The sequence below is a fragment of the Hippocampus zosterae genome, chromosome 8 (genome assembly GCF_025434085.1).
Source record: "Hippocampus zosterae strain Florida chromosome 8, ASM2543408v3, whole genome shotgun sequence".
Lineage (NCBI taxonomy): Eukaryota > Metazoa > Chordata > Actinopteri > Syngnathiformes > Syngnathidae > Hippocampus > Hippocampus zosterae.
The window spans coordinates 19,048,623-19,070,059 of NC_067458.1; the positions used below are offsets into that span (position 1 = coordinate 19,048,623).

At 41.2% G+C, this 21,437-nt stretch overlaps 3 protein-coding genes across 7 annotated transcripts in view; 1 reads left to right on the forward strand and 2 right to left on the reverse strand.

Annotated features, from left to right (window-relative positions):
- The window catches only part of LOC127606460 (L-selectin-like), a 78,017-nt gene that overhangs the window by 3,252 nt on the left and 53,328 nt on the right, over positions 1-21,437 (forward strand). Inside the window, exons 7-8 of one of the 2 annotated variants that reach the window (XR_007963792.1) lie at positions 69-90; positions 536-670. Coding sequence is in view for 1 of the 2 variants with exons in the window: in XM_052074874.1 (XP_051930834.1) it covers positions 69-90; positions 536-581 (68 nt within the window). In the remaining variant the exon portion in view is untranslated. Of the gene's footprint in view, positions 1-68; positions 91-535; positions 820-21,437 lie in introns of those variants that run through there. The other variant, XM_052074874.1, reaches the window with a different exon arrangement.
- Positions 6,563-16,093, reverse strand: lmx1a (LIM homeobox transcription factor 1, alpha). 2 transcript variants are annotated; one of them, XM_052074858.1, is made up of 8 exons: positions 15,348-16,093; positions 14,256-14,436; positions 9,607-9,827; positions 9,245-9,429; positions 8,824-8,901; positions 8,485-8,569; positions 7,611-7,784; positions 6,564-7,043 (listed from the first exon to the last, which is right to left on the reverse strand). In XM_052074858.1, the coding sequence occupies exons 2-8, from the start codon at positions 14,432-14,434 to the stop codon at positions 6,922-6,924; spliced, it is 1,044 nt and encodes a 347-aa protein (XP_051930818.1). In that variant the 5' UTR covers positions 14,435-14,436; positions 15,348-16,093; the 3' UTR covers positions 6,564-6,921. The 2 variants fall into 2 exon arrangements, with proteins under 2 accessions (XP_051930819.1, XP_051930818.1); XM_052074859.1 differs by lacking the exon at positions 15,348-16,093 and having other exon boundaries at positions 6,563-7,043; positions 14,256-14,435.
- The window catches only part of rxrgb (retinoid X receptor, gamma b), a 29,883-nt gene continuing 24,883 nt past the window's right edge, over positions 16,438-21,437 (reverse strand). For 2 of the 3 annotated variants that reach the window (XM_052074807.1, XM_052074806.1), the window contains 7 exons: positions 21,171-21,350; positions 20,311-20,471; positions 19,348-19,477; positions 18,237-18,369; positions 17,934-18,025; positions 17,305-17,410; positions 16,438-16,755 (listed from right to left, as the gene is read on the reverse strand). In XM_052074807.1, the coding sequence (XP_051930767.1) occupies positions 16,608-16,755; positions 17,305-17,410; positions 17,934-18,025; positions 18,237-18,369; positions 19,348-19,477; positions 20,311-20,471; positions 21,171-21,350 (950 nt within the window). In that variant the 3' untranslated portion in view covers positions 16,438-16,607. The remainder of the gene's footprint in view (positions 16,756-17,304; positions 17,411-17,933; positions 18,026-18,236; positions 18,370-19,347; positions 19,478-20,310; positions 20,472-21,170; positions 21,351-21,437) is intronic. The other variant, XM_052074808.1, reaches the window with a different exon arrangement.

Sequence of the window (21,437 nt, forward strand, 5' to 3'; positions counted from 1 at the left end):
TTGCATGCATGAACAAAAGTAAAGCAAGGCTTTGACCACAGACCATAATAATGTTTGTGTTCTGGCAGGAAAGAAGCCAGGTCAAGTGAGGTAAGTAATTATTGAGTAAAACTTTTGATTATCATCACTGTCGGGCAGAAGACTCGTCTGACCAAATATGGTCAATTTCATGTATTTTTTTCTCTCACAAACTCATATTCACTCACATTCTTGCTGCTGGAGGCTGTAAATTTCCCCAGTGTGGGACGAATAAATGATATCTTATCTTATCTTATCTTATCTTATATTTGTCAGTACTCACGTGGTTAAATTGATTAGGAGCAAATCACTTCACTCCGTTGGACACTTCAACTATCTGAGAAATCCCGTGGAATTGATTTTTGGGAGGTATTGCGTTCAAGTTAGTGTGCAACAGTATGTCATAACAATATAAGGTATAATTCCAAATTTTCCAATGTGGTTTGGTGACGCAACAAAATTGTATTTTTTAACGTCCTTAAATGTACATTTATTTTGTTTGTTTTTTGCTTCACAGGTTGACCGAAAAAGCGGCAGGACTTTCCAGTCAATTAGAGGAATAAACATCAACCTGTGTTCAGAAACCGCAGTCAAGCAACGACAGTATTAGGCACCTGCATTATATTACTTCATTTATGTTGCAGCCATTATAGTATTCACTTGTTTAATCCAGCACAGGCAGAAAATTGTAATCCCTGTAGGATTCCTAATATTTTGTTCAATTTTGTTCAAAACTATTTTGGTGGATATTCATTTTCCGCGGCAGAGGCGCTTGAGTTGTTAACAATGCTCACTCGTCTCAAAGTTCCAAAGTTGAGGCGTTCGAATCCTGGCTTCTTGTGTGGAGTGTCTGCACGTTGTTCCAAAGTTTGCAATGTTTTTCTCCGAGTACTCGAGCTTCCCCCTACACCCCCAAAACATCCATACCAGGTTTAGTGAAGACTCAAAATTGTGTTTAGAATGCTACCTTGAGGAATATGGAGGTGATGCATCTCGACTAAGAGACAAGCTTGGTATGTTGGGGAGTCTTTGCCGCGCATGCGCATGTACATATGCACTTTGGTTGCATTTTTTTGAATTTATTTTTTTAAATCGAATCATCTCCAACATATTTACTTTAATGGTCATGTTAGAAGACGAGATTGAAATGATATTTAAATGTTTTGGGATCATACTGTGTGGCATATTTACATTTTAAATGATTAAAAGTGACAGTTCAAAAACGTTTTCCAGGGTTTTCATTTACTCATGATTTTTGTCGGTTTGCGGTCAAGAATTACTGTCCTAGCTTTCAATTACATTATTACAGTATTATTATATTTTCCACCAGATGGCACTATTTTCAATTTTAAAGTCTGCACCCAAATTAGAAACATTTGACGATTTTCTTCAAGGTGCCTCGCTTCTGAAATGCGATCGTGAATCATATCGTGATCTCTGTTATGTCGACACTGCATCATAAATTATTTCAAGATAAAACTTTAAAATCTTCAAAATATGGATACTATTTGATTTGTACACTTGGAACTGAAGTAGTTTAAAAATATGATGGAATCAACATCTGCAGTATTTATTTGATGGTTATTTTCCACCAGAATGGGTTTAATGAAGTCTTCTGGTATTGGGTGACCACTGTTATCCTATTCGAGATCCTGTTCAGCATGCAGTCACATCACGTCCACACTGCCCTGTATCCCACAATTGCACACTTGGTATCACATTTCTCCAGACACCCCTTTTTTAAACTGCGCTGAACAAACAATCCTTTGACTCGTTCCTGTTTCTGTTTGAGCGTGCAAGTTCCACCATTCAAATCAACACTTCAAGCGCTGTTCACACACCGGCTTAGTTCGTGATGGTGGAATCACTCCAAAGCGATTTCAAGCAATATGTTACGGAATGGGCAGTTGTTCAGAAAGACTTTGTCCGAAGAAGGCCATTGGGTTTCTGGGACTTTCCCCATTGTTACGAGTATTGATGCTCAACATTTGGTCTGAAATAGTCAAAATCCTGGTCGTGCAATGCAACTGGCATTCAATGGCCAGACCGGGTGGCTCAGAGGGGTGCCACTGAGTGTAAAGAATTTGATCTGATTGGCACAAATGAAACAAATTGTTCTGCTGGAGTCATGCACTTCCTGTCTGCCAGGAAATGCACATTAATGAGTGTTGAAGAGCACTCAAAGTTCAGCCATTACTCGTGACTAACAGTTTCAGGTCAAAGGAGAAACAACGTGTATCAGTGACAATGTGAGGGGAAGCATGATTATTATTATTATAATTACTTTATTTATTTTTGGGGGGATAGGGACTATGCAAAAAATGTTTAATATTGCCTCCATTAATACCTTGAACTGAAAATATACCTCAAACTAACAGTTTAATATAAATTCTAACTCATTTTACCACAGTACCTTAAAAATACATTTTGCTAAGCAATTTGATTTCATTTTGGGGGGGCAAAATTACCCGCAGTGTGCATGTAATGAACGTGCGCATATGGCAAAGACGCTCCGTAATCTTACCTCCTCCCCAACATACACGCAGTTAAATTCGGGGGTTGAATCTCCGGGCTGCCTGTGTGCTCGTGTGATGTGTAGTGAGGTTAGTGACTCACCAGCGACACATGACCACGTTTCTGAGCTACAGTAAACTGTTGTATTTGATTGAAAGCACACATCTGCCCCCTAGCGGCGGACATTTTAAAATATTTCATCTCTGATAATATTAGACACTGACTATGATTTTCGTGCTGCTGCTTTTCCCACCTGTAGAATGACCTGACTGTAGAATTCGAATGGGCGTTTTGGAAATCTGGGTAAAAACAATCAAAAATGTTGTCCTGTGTGTAAAAAGAAAAAAAAGAAAGAAACTGCATAATAGGAAAATCATAATGAAGCAATGACTCCACGTTAGCAGTGGGTCAATTAAAGGCTTTGCTATCATCATGGCACTTAAACATTTTTTAAGAACAAAAGGTATTTTATTACAGAAATGAATTCAAGAAGTTGTAGTTGGAAGATACAGTTTCTCCAAGAACATAGGTGGATATATTAATTTCAACTTTATCTAGGAAAATGACTGTATTCATATTGGACTGTCATATAAGACTTTGCTCTTGTTAAGATTAGAAGTATTTTTCTTGGTTAAAAAACCTTTATCTTGCGATTTTTCTTTAGGCTAAAAATAAAAATGCTCTCATCACAAAAAAAACTTTTTAAACTCCTATGGCATTAACTGGCATTAGGATGACACCTGTAACGAGTCCCTGGATGCCAAACATAAAATAAAAACATCTGATCAGCAAGTGCAAACTTGAATAGATGTGACGTCAGGACAAAGCTTGTCCGCACAGTTCAAGGAGAGAGGCATGTGCCAAAAGAAAAGTATAGGAAACAATTAGGTTCACTTTCAACTGCACTGAATTATTGATTACTTCGAATAAAAGGACACACAATCATGAACTGGGCCTACCACTCTAACACCGACGCAAAAAAAAAAATCTCCTTTGACTAATCGATGCCCAATAAACTCAAAAGAGGTGAGTTTCTCCATCCACGCAGCAGCTGATGATAGTCAAGTCAAGTCAAGTCAACAGTATTTATAGAGCACTTTCAAACAGCCATCGCTGCATACAAAGTGCTGTACATGGAGCGATTTAACATATACAATAAACAGTAAGACGAATCAGTAATAAGTAATAAGTAATAAGTAATAAGGCGGTAGAAAGCACCAAGCAGTAAAACCAAGAGCAAATCTAAGTCATGCTGAGTCAAACGCCAAAGAATACAAGTGAGTTTTGAGGAGGGCTTTAAAGATGGGCAGCGAGGAGGCTTGCCGAATGTTCAGTGGGAGGTCATTCCAGAGAGATGGACCAGCAACAGAAAAGGCTCGATCCCCTCTGAGCCTCAGTTTAGTTCTTGGTACGTCTAGCAAAGACTGGTCCACAGACCTGAGGCGCCGGGCAGGGGTGTAGGGGCGTATGAGCTCAGAGAGGTAAGGTGGCGCGAGATTATTCAGAGATTTGAAAACAAAGAGGAGGATCTTAAAAATAATTCTAAAATGAATGGGGAGCCAGTGAAGGGATGCCAAAGTAGGAGTTATATGCTCCCTCTTACGAGGGATAGGTTCCACAGAGAGTAATAAATTGGTAAAAAGCAAACCGCAAATAGATGGGATCTTTCCTGTAATTCACCATGAAAATACCATGAAGTACTGCAAATGGCGAGTGACGGCGGATCTTCAGCACAGCGTATTCATTTGACTTGGCGCTACAACAGCATGAAGCCAATTATAGCACTTTAAAGGGAAAACGTGTGTGTGTGTCCGTGTGTGTGTGCGCGCGTGTGGCCTGCTTCTTGGCACAAACGCTGCAATAAATAACCGGATCGCTGACAGGAAACTGTCAACTATACCTTGAGCATAATGACGAGGTTATCGCCACCAGCTGTGACCGTATGATCACAGCTCGAGTGTTGTTTCCAAAGCCCTTTACTATCACTTGGGTTTGGCTCCTATCCTGTCATCAAGTTCAAGCTTCCCCTTCCCTCTCTCCACGCTTCATAAATTCATCTATTCACTGATTTGGTGGAACCTATCCTCGATTTACCAAAAAAAAAAAACTCACATGTTCAGTGTTTTTGTGCTCAGATCAAAGCCATATTCAAAGGCCCGGTAGTGGGCTACACGCGCGCACACCCGCGTAGGTTTTTTCTTTGTAGCGTCTGCGCCATAGCCAACTTTGTAATGACTACGGCATTTACAGTAGAGTTACAGTATATATAGTAGGAAGTTTTAATCGCCATTTGTATTACAAGGTGGTCCCTGGATAAATGTCTACCCTGTAAGGGGTCCCCAGACCAAAAGGTTCCAGAACCCCTGATCAAGTTAAAAAGATAAAGAGGCATCATGATACTTGAGTTCCAGACACCGGGAGCGCATGCAGACACAAAAGAGGGGCCCCACTGCACACTCTGCTGCACACTTGCTTGGCTTTCTTGGCAGTAGCACAGCGCACTGACAGACATTTGGATTGTTCCTGGCCATTGACTTGCACTCGCCGCTCGGCGAGGTCTCGTTTCATAGCAGGGGGAAACACGAAACGGGTTCCAGGAGAGGGGTCACCGCAAGGGCAAGGAAGCGAGGGGTCTTCGTATCTCCTGGGTCATGCACACCCTCAAACACCTCTCATCAGGACCAGTGCATTCTAGTGGTAGGGGTATAGCAGATCATATATTGTACTCAGCAAATATGCCCCAACGGTCATGACAGTGATGCCCTAATAGTCACAACAGTGGAAAGTATCCATTATAAGATGCTGCTTAACCTTCATATTTTTTTTTTTTTTTTTTGCATTGGTAACATTTGGGGGCGGCCCGGTAGTCCAGTGGTTAGCACGTCGGCTTCACAGTGCAGAGGTACCGGGTTCGATTCCAGCTCCGGCCTCCCTCTGTGGAGTTTGCATGTTCTCCCCGGGCCTGCGTGGGTTTTCTCCGGGTGCTCCGGTTTCCTCCCACATTCCAAAAAATATGCATGGCAGGCTGATTGAACACTCTAAATTGTCCCTAGGTGTGAGTGTGAGCGTGGATGGTTGCTCGTCTATCTGTGCCCTGCGATTGGCTGGCAACCGATTCAGGGTGTCCCCCACCTACTGCCCGGAGACGGCTGGGATGGGCTCCAGCACCCCCGCGACCTTTGTGAGAATAAAGCAGATCAGAAAATGGATGGATGGATGGATGGTAACATTTGTTACACTGTCATTTTTTCACACCTGTCCTGTTCGGCAGTTTAGGGATGCAGTATGATCAATCTATATGTTGAAACGTCAGAGGTGGCTAAAAACCCGATGTTGTTATTTGTTTTGTCATTATAGACATTCATCTGAAATGCTTTTGGACTGGATGAGCTTTGAGAAGGGACAGAGAAAATGAAAGAACAGGACAGGACAGGACAGGACAGGGCGAAGTAGGATGGAAAAGGATAGGTCAACGTGGGATAAGTTTGGACAAGCAAAATAGGGCAGATAGATAGATCGAGATGAAACAGAATAGGATAGGGAGGGGCGGTATGTTTTGGTATAGGACAGGAACTGGCCATGTGAAAAAGGGACAGGGTAGGACAGAACTAGGTGGGATGAAAATGGTGGGGTGGCACAGGTCTGTGTAGGGCATAAAAGTGAAAGGCGGTACAGGACAGGACAATGAAGGACCGGATATTGCTGGACAGACTAAGACAGTCCAGGATAGGGTGCGATAGAGCTAGGTGAGACAGGATAGGATTGGGTGGTGGGGGATGTGCTGGAACAGGACAGGGCAATGAGGGACAGGGTAGTACAGGACTAGCTGGAATGAAATAGTCTAAGGCAAAGAAGGGCAGGTCCAGACCAGATGAGACAGAGCAAGACAAGATGGGACAAGAAAGTAGCAGTAAAGCAGGTTGTGCTACCTGGTGTGAGGTCGGAGTGGCTAGTCCATCAAAAATATGTCATCAGAAGATGGTGTGTAAAGGAATAAGAGCGCAACCAAGTGACTAAACCCCAGGGGTATGTGACTTGAGCAGTTTCACTCTAATCGGCATATGACACGGTATTCCAGAGTCACTTTTTATTGATCATACATGATTCATCCATTCAAAATGAACACACTCTACAAGAATAAATACACATTCAGTCAGTTATTCACATCCGTTGTAATCTCGTAACGTGGCGTTCAAGCATAGTAGAGAGGTCGGACAGTAAAAAAAAAGTGTGTTGCAAATCATGACAGGACTTGAGCGTGAGTACCCGGATGTACTGGGGTATTGCATGAGTGTCACAGTGTATCCATTTGCGCACCGGTTTGTCCTCTTCGAGTTTGCGCGCGGTCCATGAGGATAAATAATAAGCGTATGTGATGAGGGTTGTCCTTCAGGAGGTGAAGTAAGAGTCCTGCATGGAGTACAGGCAGTCCATGGGGGTGAGGAGTGACGTGTTGTCGCCCAATGACAAGCAGACGGTGTCGACCACGTCGCTGTAAAGGGCAGTGAAACCTGAAAAAGACAACAGCTTTGAATTTGTTGAGATTATCTCTGAGTGCATGAGTCACTGGCCACAACATGAGGTATTCCTGCGTAGTTCTTTTTTTTTCAAAACACATGTTTAAATGAAATTAAATTGAATTAAAATTCATTTTGCCATGCCCTTACGTGGTGAGGAATTTTCCCAATAATAGCTAAAATGGAGTCAGGTATTCCTCAAATGAAATGTTTTTTTTAAACATGAAAAACAGCAAAAAGAACCCCATATATTTATGACATAATTCGATTAAATTGAACAGTTTGCCACATTTTCTGCTATAATTTAATGGACATTGTGCTTGTGTTGTGTAAGCCTTGGCCACCTGAGGGCAGTATAATGCAGAATAATAAATGTCACAGCTGCTCAGTAAGCCACAGCAAAATTAGTTGTGCGTTGGTGAGGATAAAGAATGTATGACAGTGAGTATTGTTATATCGTCCATTTTCTTGTGTTGCACCATTGTGTGACAAAACCGAATGCAAGTAACGTAATTCTGGCAGTAGTCAGAAGTCTTTACAAAAGAATGACATGCTCTTTACCGTAGGGGTGCATGTGATCCCCTGGCATCTGAGGTGGAGTCAGGCCCTGTCTGAAGGGGTCCAGGTCAAAGTCTTGCTGCTCCACTCTTGTGAATCCCATCTGCTGCTGCTGGACGTGAGAGTAGGGAGACCCCAGGTGCTCCAACTTTGAGGTAGGCTCACCATTGGGGGGCGCTATGGAGCAATGAGGGATTTTTTTTAAATATGAAGGATTTTGCTTATATAATAATATAATAATAATAATACATTTTATTTATAAGCGCCTTTCAAGACACCCAAGGACACTTTACAATATATGTTGCAGGTACACCCACTGTGATAAAAAAAGTATATATATGTATATATGTATATATACATAGTATATTTAGCTTACACGTTTTGGATTTTATTTTATTATTTATTTATTTATTTGCTTTGTGTTGTGAACTAAGATCTGTCAAGTTTCAGATAAACTGCCACTCGAGTGAACGTGAAAAAAAAAACACTTGCCAGAAACTTCTGTCGGGCACAACTCACTCAACCCAATGGCAACTCTTGAATCGCATTATGTCCCTTAGAGGCACACATCCAACACACGAATACTACAATATGAACAGAAATTACACCTGTATGTTACTTTACCTTCTCCTGTATTGTTTTTATTATTCATACAGTAAAGTGGTTTTCTTGGAACAGCTTAATGGAATTTTAATGAATTTCAATGGAGAAAAGTGATTTAAGTTTTGTAAATTTTACGAAACTGGCAATAAATTAAACTGCATTTATGTGAGCATCAAAACCTGTATAAACAACAAACTATCACTATCTAGTAAAGCACAGCTTTCCGCAACAGACAAGTCCAATGGACTATTCATGGTGTTAGGGCGTACAACACCTTTGTGACGCGATGGCTGTTCCTGCTGCTCTTCAGTCGGCTGCTCCTGTTCCTGCTGCTGTTGTCTCCGAGCCAGTTTCTTCATCTACACACACAAAAAGTATGTTCATTCAACAATGAAGTATTGAGTAAAGGACATTTTTTAGAGCACTAGCAGGGAACAACACAAGTTCACATTGTGAGGAAATATGAGGTTTCAAGTGTAGTCGCCATGCGCTGACATGTCATCAGGTTCCTCTATGAGGAGATAACCAGGCTGATTTTAGCTTTGGCAGACGCCTCCGTGTCGAAAGAGCTTTTCTTATGGTGTGTGTTTGTGTGTGTGTGTGCGCGCATTACCTTGGCTCTTTGGTTCTGGAACCAGACTTGCACAACCCGGACAGTAAGGCCAGTGTCTGCTGCCAAGGTCTCCCGTACCTTTAAGTGAGATTCGGGAAATAAAGGAGGCCGATTTTAAAAACAGAGGTCCAGCCAAGGTGACACAAGACGGAGCATTTGTGTGTGGTGTGCTTTTTCTTTGTCTTTTTGTAACAGGGCACGCTCATTTTTGTTTCTTTAATAACTGCAAACTCCATTTTGAAAGCTCATTCAATGCCAAGGACGTTTTTTCATGTTTTTCATATGCCTTTGTATTTTTATTTATTTCTTTGTTTACACAGAATAAGGTAAAGAAGAGTCTGAAAATAGCCGGCACTGAATTTAATACTGCATAATTAATACACAGTACATTATGTGTAAAATGGAAGAAGCAGGACTCTACCTTTCGACACGGCTTGGATGAAACCTCAAAAGAGGCTTTGAAAATCCGTCTTTGCTGAGTGGTCAAAATAGTGCGAGGCCTTTTGGGACGTTTACTTTCCTGCTCATCTGATTTGATTCGTCGACTTGTGACCCTCCCTGAGTCCTCCTCCTCATCCTCTTCTTCGTCTGCATCGTCACTTTTGCCTAAACGAATAATTCATATGTTCAAAATGGAGAGAATCAAGTGCTTTGTATTTGGAGGCGGTCCTTAAAAAATGGACTCCATAATTTCAAGAAACCTCCTTTTACTGCATATTTGAACCAGAGTCAGGCAAGAAGAGACACCCTCAGAATGACCATCATGTCCACATGTCCTCCCACCCGTGTCAGATGAAGTCGGGCTGGCCACACGCCGGTGGTAGTCTTCCTTGGCGCAGACAAGCAGGCCCTCCCTGACCACGCAGCGGTCTCCGGTCCTCATGGGGGCGGAGCACACGCTGCAGGTGAAGCAACGCAGGTGGAAGACAGCGGGCCCGGCACGCAGCACCAGCTCTGTCGGAGAGATGCCCTCGTAACAGCCCCCGCAGCGCACTGCAAACAGCCTTGTGAGAGGGGAAACGGTCCCAAAAAAAAAGTGTCAAAGGGAACATTTGGAAACACGACAAGCAATTTTTTATTTCAAGGGTCACATCACTGCAGCAGAGATTCTATTTAGCATTAGCATTAAGCTTACAGATTTAAAAACAAAGCAAGGTGGTTGTTTTAAATACACACGGTGCAAGTCTCTTTGTTTGATGTTTACTTTGACAGTAAACTTGAACTGGGGCTGCCTATCGAGGCACCACTCTTTTAGACGCGGCTTTGGCCCGAGTACAAAAACAGTGAATAGGTGAGTTTTCCGACAAATAACAGAGGATAGGTTCCCAGGGAACGTTGCTCAGTTGACTGTCACACCAAACGCCCCCCAGCCTCAAATCCTCTCGTTGACCCCCCCGGCCCCCCCACCCTCCACCTCTTCCTCCAGCCACTCAGACGCATACCCTCAGCATGGCGGGTGTGCGTCTTAGCGCCTAGCAACCAGGAGCAGCGTGGGCTTATCCACACCGTGACACCGTTGCCGTGGCTCCGGCTGCCGCGTCGGCGGCCAAGCCCCCGGGCGGCGTCCAGAAAAGGCTCACGGCAGGCCATGGCTCCAGGCGGAGGGGGGGAATCAGATATCCCGGCGGGAGAGGCTGGGCCGCCGGTTCTTGGAATTATCCGCGGAATTATCTCGAAGTCTGCTCAGACAGAGTGGGACAAAGACAGAGCCGCCCCCACCCAATACTCAAGCAGCAGGACTATTGTCCGACGGCTGGCACCGACCCATCTTGAGGCTGTCATGCCTGATGATGCATCATCATTCTGAAGTTGTCTGCAGACCTGACTTGTGGGTCAGCGGACCAACTCGGCAAACAAGAAACTGACAGCTCTTTACATTTCACTGTCGATTGCTCAACACCTTTGTTTTGAGTCATTTATTTGTGTACTCTCCACTACCTAGTATCCGGCGCTGCATAGACAAACATATTTTGGTTTTGTATTATGAATGACATGACATGTTTAGAATATGATCTATAAAAATGATTACAGAAATCACAAATCAATTCGTTTTAGCGATTTTGGAGTGGTAAAAATGGCTAAACGCATTGAATAAATATTACAGAACTTTTGCTAATGTACACTAAATGCTCAGTAGCGTGGATGAAAGAATAGAGAAAAGCATACAATATAGTGATGGTTCCCTACTTCATTTAATTGGACTTAAAATTGATATTTTTTTAATATAGATAATATATCTTTGTTTTATTGAGAGTGAAGTATAGTCACAGGCTGAACAAATAAATGTTCTTCTACTTGGATGGGAGAAGGTATAAGTAACCTGTGTATCCATCTGTTCCCATCGATACACACATACAGGAAATGCCCCTCCATCGAGGGTTTCTCTCATTTTGGGTGTAGGCCCACTGCCGGCTACTAAATAGATGGCTACAACTATTTTGTAGAAACATTGTACATTTGAAAGAAAAGTCAAGCTTTGTCTCAATTTTGCTGAAGACAATGCAATTCATGAATGTCTCGTTCCTCTACCATCCTGTTTTTTACGCCTACAGAAGGCAACGGCTATTGGTTTGTTTTACAAAGTATGTCTTTGGGGCATCATCCTTGGTGTATAGGGTGGTTTACTGTAAAAGTATAATAACTTTAGAGACTTTTTGTATGATGGTGCGCTGTGAGATTTTTCTAATGTCAACTATAAGTTAGGATGCTATGCAGAAGAGATGCTAATTGCAAATGCAGTGCAGTTTTACACCCCAGTAAACTATAACCACAATACTAAAGATAGCCTATTGTTAAATGAACAGCTATCCGACAGAGGAGGTGAAGTGGCCACTGAGTCCATATAGTGACTATTAACCAGCAAAGGTGCTGGTACATCCTTGTCAAAAGGTCGAAATCCTTCCACATTCCTCTGACTCTTGCTGTGCGGTTGCCGAGGGAAACAGTGAAGCTTCCTCTGGGTCAAATGAGGTCTGCTTGACCCATGTGGGTCGTCTGCCCTATGCCCTCGGTGGTATGCACTTTAATATGAACGACATGTCGCACGCTTGCATTCCTGAACGTAGGAATCAATAAAGTAGGCCGAAGAAATGCTTGGAATGTTTCACATACTCAATGGGGTCAATACTACGCTCTTTACCAAACACAACAAGGGGTAAAAACTTATCCATGACAACTAACTACTGATTTTACTAGCAACATTTACTAAGAAGAAGACAGTGGCTACATTCACTCTTATACAATCTAGTATCTAGCCGCTTTTTATCACAAACATACAATTGTCGACGGTTATTTGGACAAGGGTGCTTTAAAAATAACTTTCGCTCATGAGCCCACAAGCTACAATGTTCCCCATCCGAAAAACACGAGCTTGGACTAGTGCGGTCCAGTGAACACGCACAGAAGCGGGTCCGGTTTCTGGATCAGGTGAAGCACGATCCCCGTGTGTGTGTCAGATACAGATCTCGAAGGTCAAGGACACTTCCAGTCATGTGACCAATAAGACCGACGTGCCATCCAGGTCCGGCGGAGCAAAGAGCCGTGCTCAATATGCCGGTAGCTGATGTAAACATGCAGCAACATGAGTGTGCCTTCATCGCACGACTCCACTGGGATATCTTTGAGAACATTATCAACTCTTTATAAAGCTTTAACCCCTTTCATGCACCAATAATGATAACCTGTAACCTGATCACATGATAAGCTGTCCACTGTAGTGACCGCTGTCCCTGAAAGTGTTAATTAAAAATATATTCAATTTTTTATGTAGAGTACTTTTTAATTAATTTCTTATTTAATCTTTAGGAGAGAATTTTCTTTTATTTCAAATACAGTGCGACATGATTCTACAATAATAATAAAAAATATCCATTCATTTTCGGAACTGCTTCACAAGGGTCATGGGCGCGCCTGAGATACTTTTTAGCAATGTCTTGTTTTTTGGATGAACATGTGTTTTTTAAACGCCATTTCATTTCATTTTTTGTTTGATTTTGTGACATTTTTTGTTGGTAGTGTGGGTAAAATTTTTGTAACGGAAAATAAATGTTGGGTCTTAAAGGACAACAGGGGACCTTGTGCTAGGTTTACTACCAGTGAGTTGGTAGGCCGGAGGTGTTAGATTTGGAAATGCAAAATCTCAGGGGCGGAGCTTTGGCAGCAGGCCTCCTGCTAATTGGTCAGGTCAGATATTTCACAGTTGGCTGGGCGTCGTCCCATAGCGCCACACAGGGGCGGCGGCGAGAGCGGCTTTCCAGATGCCGCAACACTTTGGAAGCCAAACGCTCGTGGTGGTCGCTGTCCGCTGAAATAAGTTCATGTTGACGTCCCTCTTGAAGGGATGTGACAGACCTTCTGACATATGGCCACCTCCCAAAACTGGCTCCATTTCGTCATTCCGGTCATTTCTGTTGCAGAATTGTCGCAATAGGCCAGGATGAAAGAGTGTGTAAAAGACAAAGCACTTTAAAAAAACTGATGAAGTGCAAGCTGGCAACCAAAATAAATACCTAAGCCTCACATGCAGATTTTGCATTGGTATTATGCATAATGTAAATATAGGGACACCATTTGAACTCTTTTCATTAATCGCTGTGGTTCTGTTTATTTCTCTTGGGCAGGGTCAATTTGGCGATTATTTATTGATAACCGTCGAGATGGACAATCGCATTCATCTTAACATACTTTAGGCATGAGCATGACTGTGGATTATTTTGCATGGTTCTGTTTATTTCTATCGTGCGTTATGGAGTTTATTGACGAGGCTATTGCATCAATCATCGGATATGCCATGCGGTATATTGCTGTATGTCAAAAGTGGAATTTAGATGCCAGGTGGAAGGATAAGGGGAAATGGGTGGTTTAGGATGGAAAGGTGGTAGCGGTAAGCGGGGGGGGGGTTACCTCTTCACCATATGTTGGCCCCCAGCTTGTCATTACTGGGCCAATGGACCTTGCGATTTTAACACATTTTGACAACGTGTCGTTTGAGCCCCACCCCTGCTTGTTTTGAGTGCCTGTTTGTGTGCGTGTGCACGCTTTTTTGGATCACACCTCCCACCCTGAGTCACCTTGTTCTCTTCATGAGAGGACTTCACCAAGTTGCCTGGAAGTCAACAAACGCCAAAAAAAAAAAGATGCAAATACAATAGCATTAGCCGCTAACACACAAGTGAGTATTTACACTCACCTGGACATTAGGAAAAGATCCAAAATAAGAGTTCATTCAAAATTTCTGTCTTAGTTAAAAATAGTATATTACAACCGTAGTTATACACAACAAAAAATGAGTGAGAGTTTGTATTTCCAACTCCAAACACTTTATCAAGTCTTTGCCCATTGAAATAAAATGAAATGCCATTATTTCGTTCCAGTCCCACCCAAAAAAACAAACAAACCCCAAAACATTTCGTTCATAAAAGAGAGGCACTCACTCTGCATAGTCCCGCTTGCAGTAGAGTCGCTGCTCCCGCACGAAGCACGAGTCCCGCAGCGCGTCCCCGCACGCGGAGCAGCGCGCACACCCCTCATGCCGGAGGCCGTCCGCCACCTGCAGCAGGAACTTGTCCGAGATCGGCCTGCGGCAGCCGGCGCACACCGGCCTGCGTTGCATGTCTGCGAGGGAACACGCAACGGCAAGTTACGCGAATGTGCACGCTTTCTAAACAAATACCGTCCAAGCTTCATGGGCGTCACGTGACGCCGCTTTCAACTTGATCGGTTCTCAAATCGAAAATTAACAGCGTGGGGGAAAAAAAATACACACAACTGCACATGATGAATCCTCTGCAGGGCGTTCATTATATGAGATGGCAGAAGGTTCATTTTGTCATTATAAATTGTATTTGTAATAATTTAGTTCCAAGAATCCAACGTGATTATATTTACTCATTAATTTATCTTTTTTACGTTTTCATCCAATTAATAATTGCAATTGTCAAAATATGCAAAACAATTAACAAATGTAGAGACGATTTTTAAAAATCTAGACTCATATGTAATCTTATAAACATTTATTCATCATAATTTAATGTATTTTTCATTTAATATATTTATTTCTACCATTGGTAAAAAAAATGTTTTTTCAAATAAACAAAATACAAACTATAGTATTATGTAAATTAAATAAAAAATTGGGACATACCTTCCTCTACATAATATCATAGAGGCATTTGTAATTTTTAACCTAATTTTTAACAATGTTATTTCCTTCAAATATTGGGTAAATATAGTAATAGAGGGATATAAGAATAAAATATAATACAGTACATATGTACTTACAAACCTTTTAATGTATATATAATAGTACGTATTAATATTTTATCTTCTCAAACATGTACAGTATATTAATTTCCATTTCGTCGAATGACTTTTTTTATTTAGTACAGTGCCTCTATTTTAAAAAATGATTTGCCCAAAATACCAAACTTACTCAACCAGTTCCCAGATACCTTTACACCATTAACCTGAACCTTTTCACCAATCACACGATTCACTGATTTAAATTCAGGAAGTGATGTCCATACCTTCTTAAAGTGAGCTTGCGGAATGGCCGCTAAAATTATTGGCGGTCCTCTCAGTGCATCTCAACGTGGATACCAGTGGTAGCGGTTCACAGTACCCGAAAGTTTCTCCTCCTTGGAGCTTCTTCTTCTCCGAACTTGTTCTCAAACTGTTTGGACTTTTTTTTAATCAAGTATTCTGACAACCGGACGTGGAGAGAGAGAGGGAGAGAGAGAGAGAGAGAGAGAGAGAGAGAGAGAGAGAGAGAGAGAGAGAGAGAGAGAGAGAGAGAGAGAGAGAGAGAGAGAGAGAGAGAGAACACCACTCGTAAGTGCAATTACCTCTACAACACGCTCACACACAGAGCTCCCCACACACAAAAAAATCCTCCATCTTGAAAGAGTAAAACACAGCGTTTCTTCTTCACTCAAAGTAAAAAGTACGTCTCATTCACATTTCTCGAACAAATCGCTACATTAACGCAGTAAATGTAGCTGAGAAAAGTCTTGTAATTTAATCATAGCATATGACTGCAATCGCGCTAGATGCTGGGATGCCATCGGTTCAATCTCATTGGAAAATTCTCTGATCGGCAAGAGATGGCATGGCACATATGATCCAATATTGCTCGTTATTGTTTAAAATTGGACAGATAGCCAGATAGATACTTTGTCGAAAAATGAATGGATGAAAATGAAAATATCGTTGGACCAATAGATGACGATCGATGGCTCTGTCAATAGATGGAGAAATGATGGATAAATAAGATCGCTTGTGAAGCTATGGTTTCAGACTGTCACTGAAGGCAACATTAAAATAAGGACCACGGGCCCATCTAGTGGTCAAGAAAGGAAATACACAAAATTTAGAATAAACTGTACTACAGTACATGCAGAGCATCTTATAGACATGACAAATAGGGTCTTACATGTATTTATTAATAGCTATTCTGTAAGAATACTCATTTTTTAAGAAACGACTTTTTTTCTTAAAATTTTATTTTATACAATTACTCTATTAATAAAATCTGATTCCTTCTCAAATGCACTGGGTTGCTTTCAAAACGGACACCTGCAATGAGCTATTTACAGAGAAAAAAAATGACTGCAATGCTTGTACTCAGTCTTCAATGCAGCCTTGAAATTGCGTTTCGGGTTTAATTACAATGTTGTTTTCAATTGTTATAAAATATTCAACTTTACAATTGCAGCGTCCTTTCCCCCCCGAATCCATCTTCATAATGCTGACAACGGCTATGTACAAGAGGGGGTGTTTGACAGGGGTCATGTGATCTGATGGGGCGCCTCCAGCATTTCCATGAGGAAGGTGTCAATGGGCGTGTCCCCAATGAGCTTGAAGAAGAAAAGATGCTCCAAGCACTTGAGGCCGATGGAGCGCAACGCGGGCAGGCGCAGCAGCAGTTTGGCAAACCTGAAACCCCCAAAACAACACACACAATCACTGATGTATTTTATTACGGACACTTGCTAAGGATTCAGGTCAAATATTTCCAAAAAATAATTACCAAAAGGGGAAAAAACAACTGTTTTTTCAAACTACTTTATCATATTAAATATTAATTTGTGTTTAATTTCCTTCAACTTATAACTATTTGTATTGTATTTGGCAAATACAATTTTTTATTATTTTAAATAATTAATTTTCTTCGAATTAAAAGAAATATGCATTAGTCCAATTAAATCAGATATGCACCAAATATAATGAATGACCAAATTTAATAGTATGTATGATGTATTTATATTGACATATTATCTTTAATTTTGGCATCCTTATATACATTTTTATTTCAGTTCTTATGGACTGCATTTTCAAAATTCTAACCAGTATAATTTATAAACACATATTGGTCATAATTTAATTTCATTTACAGTACTTAAAACATTTCTAACAATTGTACTTCCTTCAAGTGAAAGAAATGAAAACAATTATGCCAAGACAATCAGAAATGGTGATTCCCACCTGCCAGGCTGGTCCGGATATTTCTGTTTAGTGTAGGACTCCAGTGAGGCATACACCTTTTCCCTCAGTGCCTCCACCTCCGTTGCGTTGGACAGACCTTTTGCATCTGAATCAAACACATATTGTCAGATCCATGAACACCAAATATCTCCAACAGCCACAGGCATTCGAGACTTTGACGATTCAAAACATTGTATTCCTCATATTATTTTTTTACTTTTGTACAGTAATTTTTTTATTTTTGTGAAAAAAAAAACTTATCGACTAAAAACATTTTACCTGCAAATCTCGTCTCATTTTCAAAATTATTGAGTGATAAGTGTATGGCTCCCTCTAGTGGTACAGGAAAGAAGCAAAAACATTTCCCACCCACATTTTTTAATTAATCAAAATTTTGTGAATAATTGTTTCAATAAAATAAAACTCAGAGAAGAAACTTACAACAATATTCAAAGTATTCATTACTTAAATGTAATAATTTTAGAGCTATAAAAAATTCTCTAAAATTATTTTATTTCAGGGCGTGCCCTGTTACGTAAAGCCCACAAAGATCTCTGAGCTAGCTATGGCTTTTTTTATACAATGCTGTGAAGTAGACAGTCAAGGTAAAAAGGTGAAAAAGCACTGACCTGGGTTAAACAAGACAATAGCTCGCAAACAGCCCAGCTCCGTTTTATCCATCTGCATATCCTTCATTTTGGACACCAGTTCAGTCAGGACTCTACATTGGTGTCAAATATATAACTTACTCAATTAAAATTGCCACAGAAATTAAGCAAAGAACACATTTGACATTCCTGGCTAAACCACAAGTCAAAATTATTGCATGCATTTTGTACCTCTGGTGAACAATATACAGACCTTATCTGAAAGTGTCTGTGAGCACCTTATCAATATATTTTTAGTCTTGTTTGTATTCTGTTGCTCCCAACCTGTCAAAGATGGAGCCCACCCCAGCGCTGTGGGCACTGCTTCTGTGGACGTGGAGGCCCGTGGCCAGCAGGATTCCATCTTTCACCGTCACCGACCGATGAGAGAAGGACGCGATGAGCAGCTCGTTCCAGCCTACAAAACGAAACAGTTAAAACACACTTCAAGGATATCGTTTGGGAGGACAAAATCAGATCTATCTGCATTTGTTGGGACCACCCTGAAAAAATAAAGACATGCAAAGGTACAATTTGATTTTCGAATTACAGCTATTTTCACATGCGGCACTTTTTTTCTCCCTCTATTCCGTATGGCCATATTATACGACCACTACCTGATGCAGGTATATCTCTCACCAGCAGAGGTCAGTGCTTCCTCAATTGCAAACGCACCGCTGAGATTTCTCTGCTATTTTTAGTCTTACTGCTCCATTTAGCTAAATGGTAAATATGTCAAGTAAATGTTAAGAGACTTAAATAGACCGTCCGCCTGCTTGAGGATGACCGACAACCACCAGGAGCAGCTTGGCTCTTAAAATGTGTGTTAAGTGTAAAATACATTACATTGGTGGTTCTCAAACTGGGGTCCGAGGACCGTTGGGATTTTTGCGAGCCGCAACTTAATGGTCTGCAAAATATTTTGTAATAAATTCTTCTTCTTTTTCAATGGGTCAAAAAGTGTATATTTACGAATGGAGAAATGTGTACTAATAAAACAAATATACTGAAACAATTAATGTCAATGTCCACCCATTACTTTTGATGGGAATGTTGCCCCTCTCAACATGGCCGCCACGTAGCTACAGCTGGCTGGGCAGCTATAGAGCGCTGGCATATCAAGTCTTCATATCTGTGCTGATAACTCCTGCAATCTATGCTAGTTTTGTTCGCCCCTTTACGGTGTTTGGCATTGTATGTTATCAATAAGCTAGATGACTTTTCTAAATAATATGGCTTGATTAAATACATGACATGTAATTATTTGCTTTCTGTTTAATGTTACAGCAAACGTCAAAGGGGAATGGCATATCTCGTAGTTATGTTTATTTGACACATGAGGGGTCCTCGGAAAACATTGAGATTTCCTTCACTAAATATACACACGTATCCACACCTGCTCGTAATAGAATGACCTGGTCATCAAGGGGGAGCTCTGAGAAGTGGGGGATCCGCTTGGCCCACTCCACTAACGTGAAGAGCTGCTTGTCCGCTGCCTGGCAGATGTTGGTGACGGGATCGTTGGTCTACAGGCGGACAAAAGTGAGGTTGAGCAGAGATTCCAGAACAAAAGTCAAGAGAACACAAAATCTGCACAGCAAATCCCATTTTGGGGTGCTTGACACAACAGTGACGTTCTCCTGAGACTCGTGAACAAGTTTTTGGCAAGCCTTAAGCATCTTGGATCACATGGACAGTAATATCAGAAGAATTTTTGCTCCAGCATGAAGCAATCATTCATGCAAGTTTGAAGGAGATTATTGGGAAATCTAGACCAAGAGAAATAGGACAAGGAACCAAATGTACCAACTGGACTCTTTGACACCAGCTTCAACAAGACAAAAAAAAAAGAATATATTCTAACATTATATCAACCTGGTCAAGTGATGACAAAGAAAATATACTTTTGGACCTACTGTATATATCAGCTAAAAAAACTTGGATGAACAAGCATCCTTGCTAAATTGACAATAAACCTCCATCTATCGAGCTAGCAAGCTAACTATTAGCAAGCTAGCTAGCTAGTGTATCATATGGATCTATAATGCATAATGTTGATTACTTTTTGCAGTCATTTCAACACATTTTTACCTCCACTAAGTGCTACCTTTCTATTAGCCAGTATTTTAGCGTCATCTGATGGCAACTTTGAGTGTTACAGTAAGAAAATACTGAGATCGGTTCCTCAGACAAAAATGAAAATTGTGTGAATTTGAGAATAGTGGCCTGTGAATCGACGGGGTTCTATGTCGTAATAAACATGATTCATACCATTTGAGGAATCACAAATTCGACATTGTTGTTACAGTACACTGGAAATTGTTGTACTAAAGTGTCCGTCACTATGTTGAAGGCTTACCGAGTTGCCGGGGCTGCCGTCGGAGTACGTCTCCGTTTTGGGTTCCACCGCCAGCTCGGCATCGAGGATCTTGTCCACGGGCATTTCCTCATTGAAACTGCTGGTTGATTCCACCTCATTCTCCCCGCGCTCTTTCCCACGCTGCCTCTCTTCCTGTACCGCTAAAACATGCACACATACACACACACTCAGATTTCGCCAGTCATCATTTATATTACACTACGGATGCAGAATACTGTACGCTGTGTGGTCACTTAGGTTTACTATAAATGCTCAACTTTATTTGGTAATCAAGGGCAATTGTGGTAGTTCATAACCTTTTTTCCACCATACACTGGTTAATGGGACGAATTATATTTAGCACTTTCACAAATATCAATCGACTGTGGGGCAGGAGGGTGCTGACTCTATTTAGCATGAATATTCCAGTCCGAGTGATAACATATACGTTCCTCTAAAAAAAAAAAAATTGCCTGCGAACCAGTGGTTGGGGACCACTGCTTAAAATGCTGGTGGGTGTCTGGTGACTCTATTTAGCATAAGTTTGAACACGAGTGGATAATTCTGAGAAGAGCCAAATACCACTTACAAAAGGGTCTGTACACTTGTGCAACTACATTATCTAAACTGCTGACTTTTACTTCCTGTTGCAATAAATAAATAAATAAATCTTTCTGAACTGGCATTGACAGATTATTGTTCACATAAGTGGGGAAATAAGTGTGGCCACAAATTAAAGTATTAAAAATAATAATATCATTCTAATTTATATATTTAATGTACATTACAGTATGTATTTTTCCCCATGTTGTGGATAAAAAATATGACTGAGAAATGTTATCCCAAGGCCGACCAAGTACCTTCTCTCTTCATGCCCATGGCTAGGCACTTCTGGTAGCGACAGTACTGGCAGCGGTTGCGCTGGCGCTTGTCGATGAGGCACTCTTTGCTGTCTCGACAAGTGTAAGTGAGATCTTTGCGCACGGTCCTTTTGAAAAAACCTTTGCATCCCTCACAGCTGTACACGCCGTAGTGTTTCCCTGCACACGTAGGAAAGGAAACGTGTCATCTTCAGCTGAAGGAAGCCCTTGTGTCGAGTTTCCAACTTGTGTTGAGTTGCCCTTTAG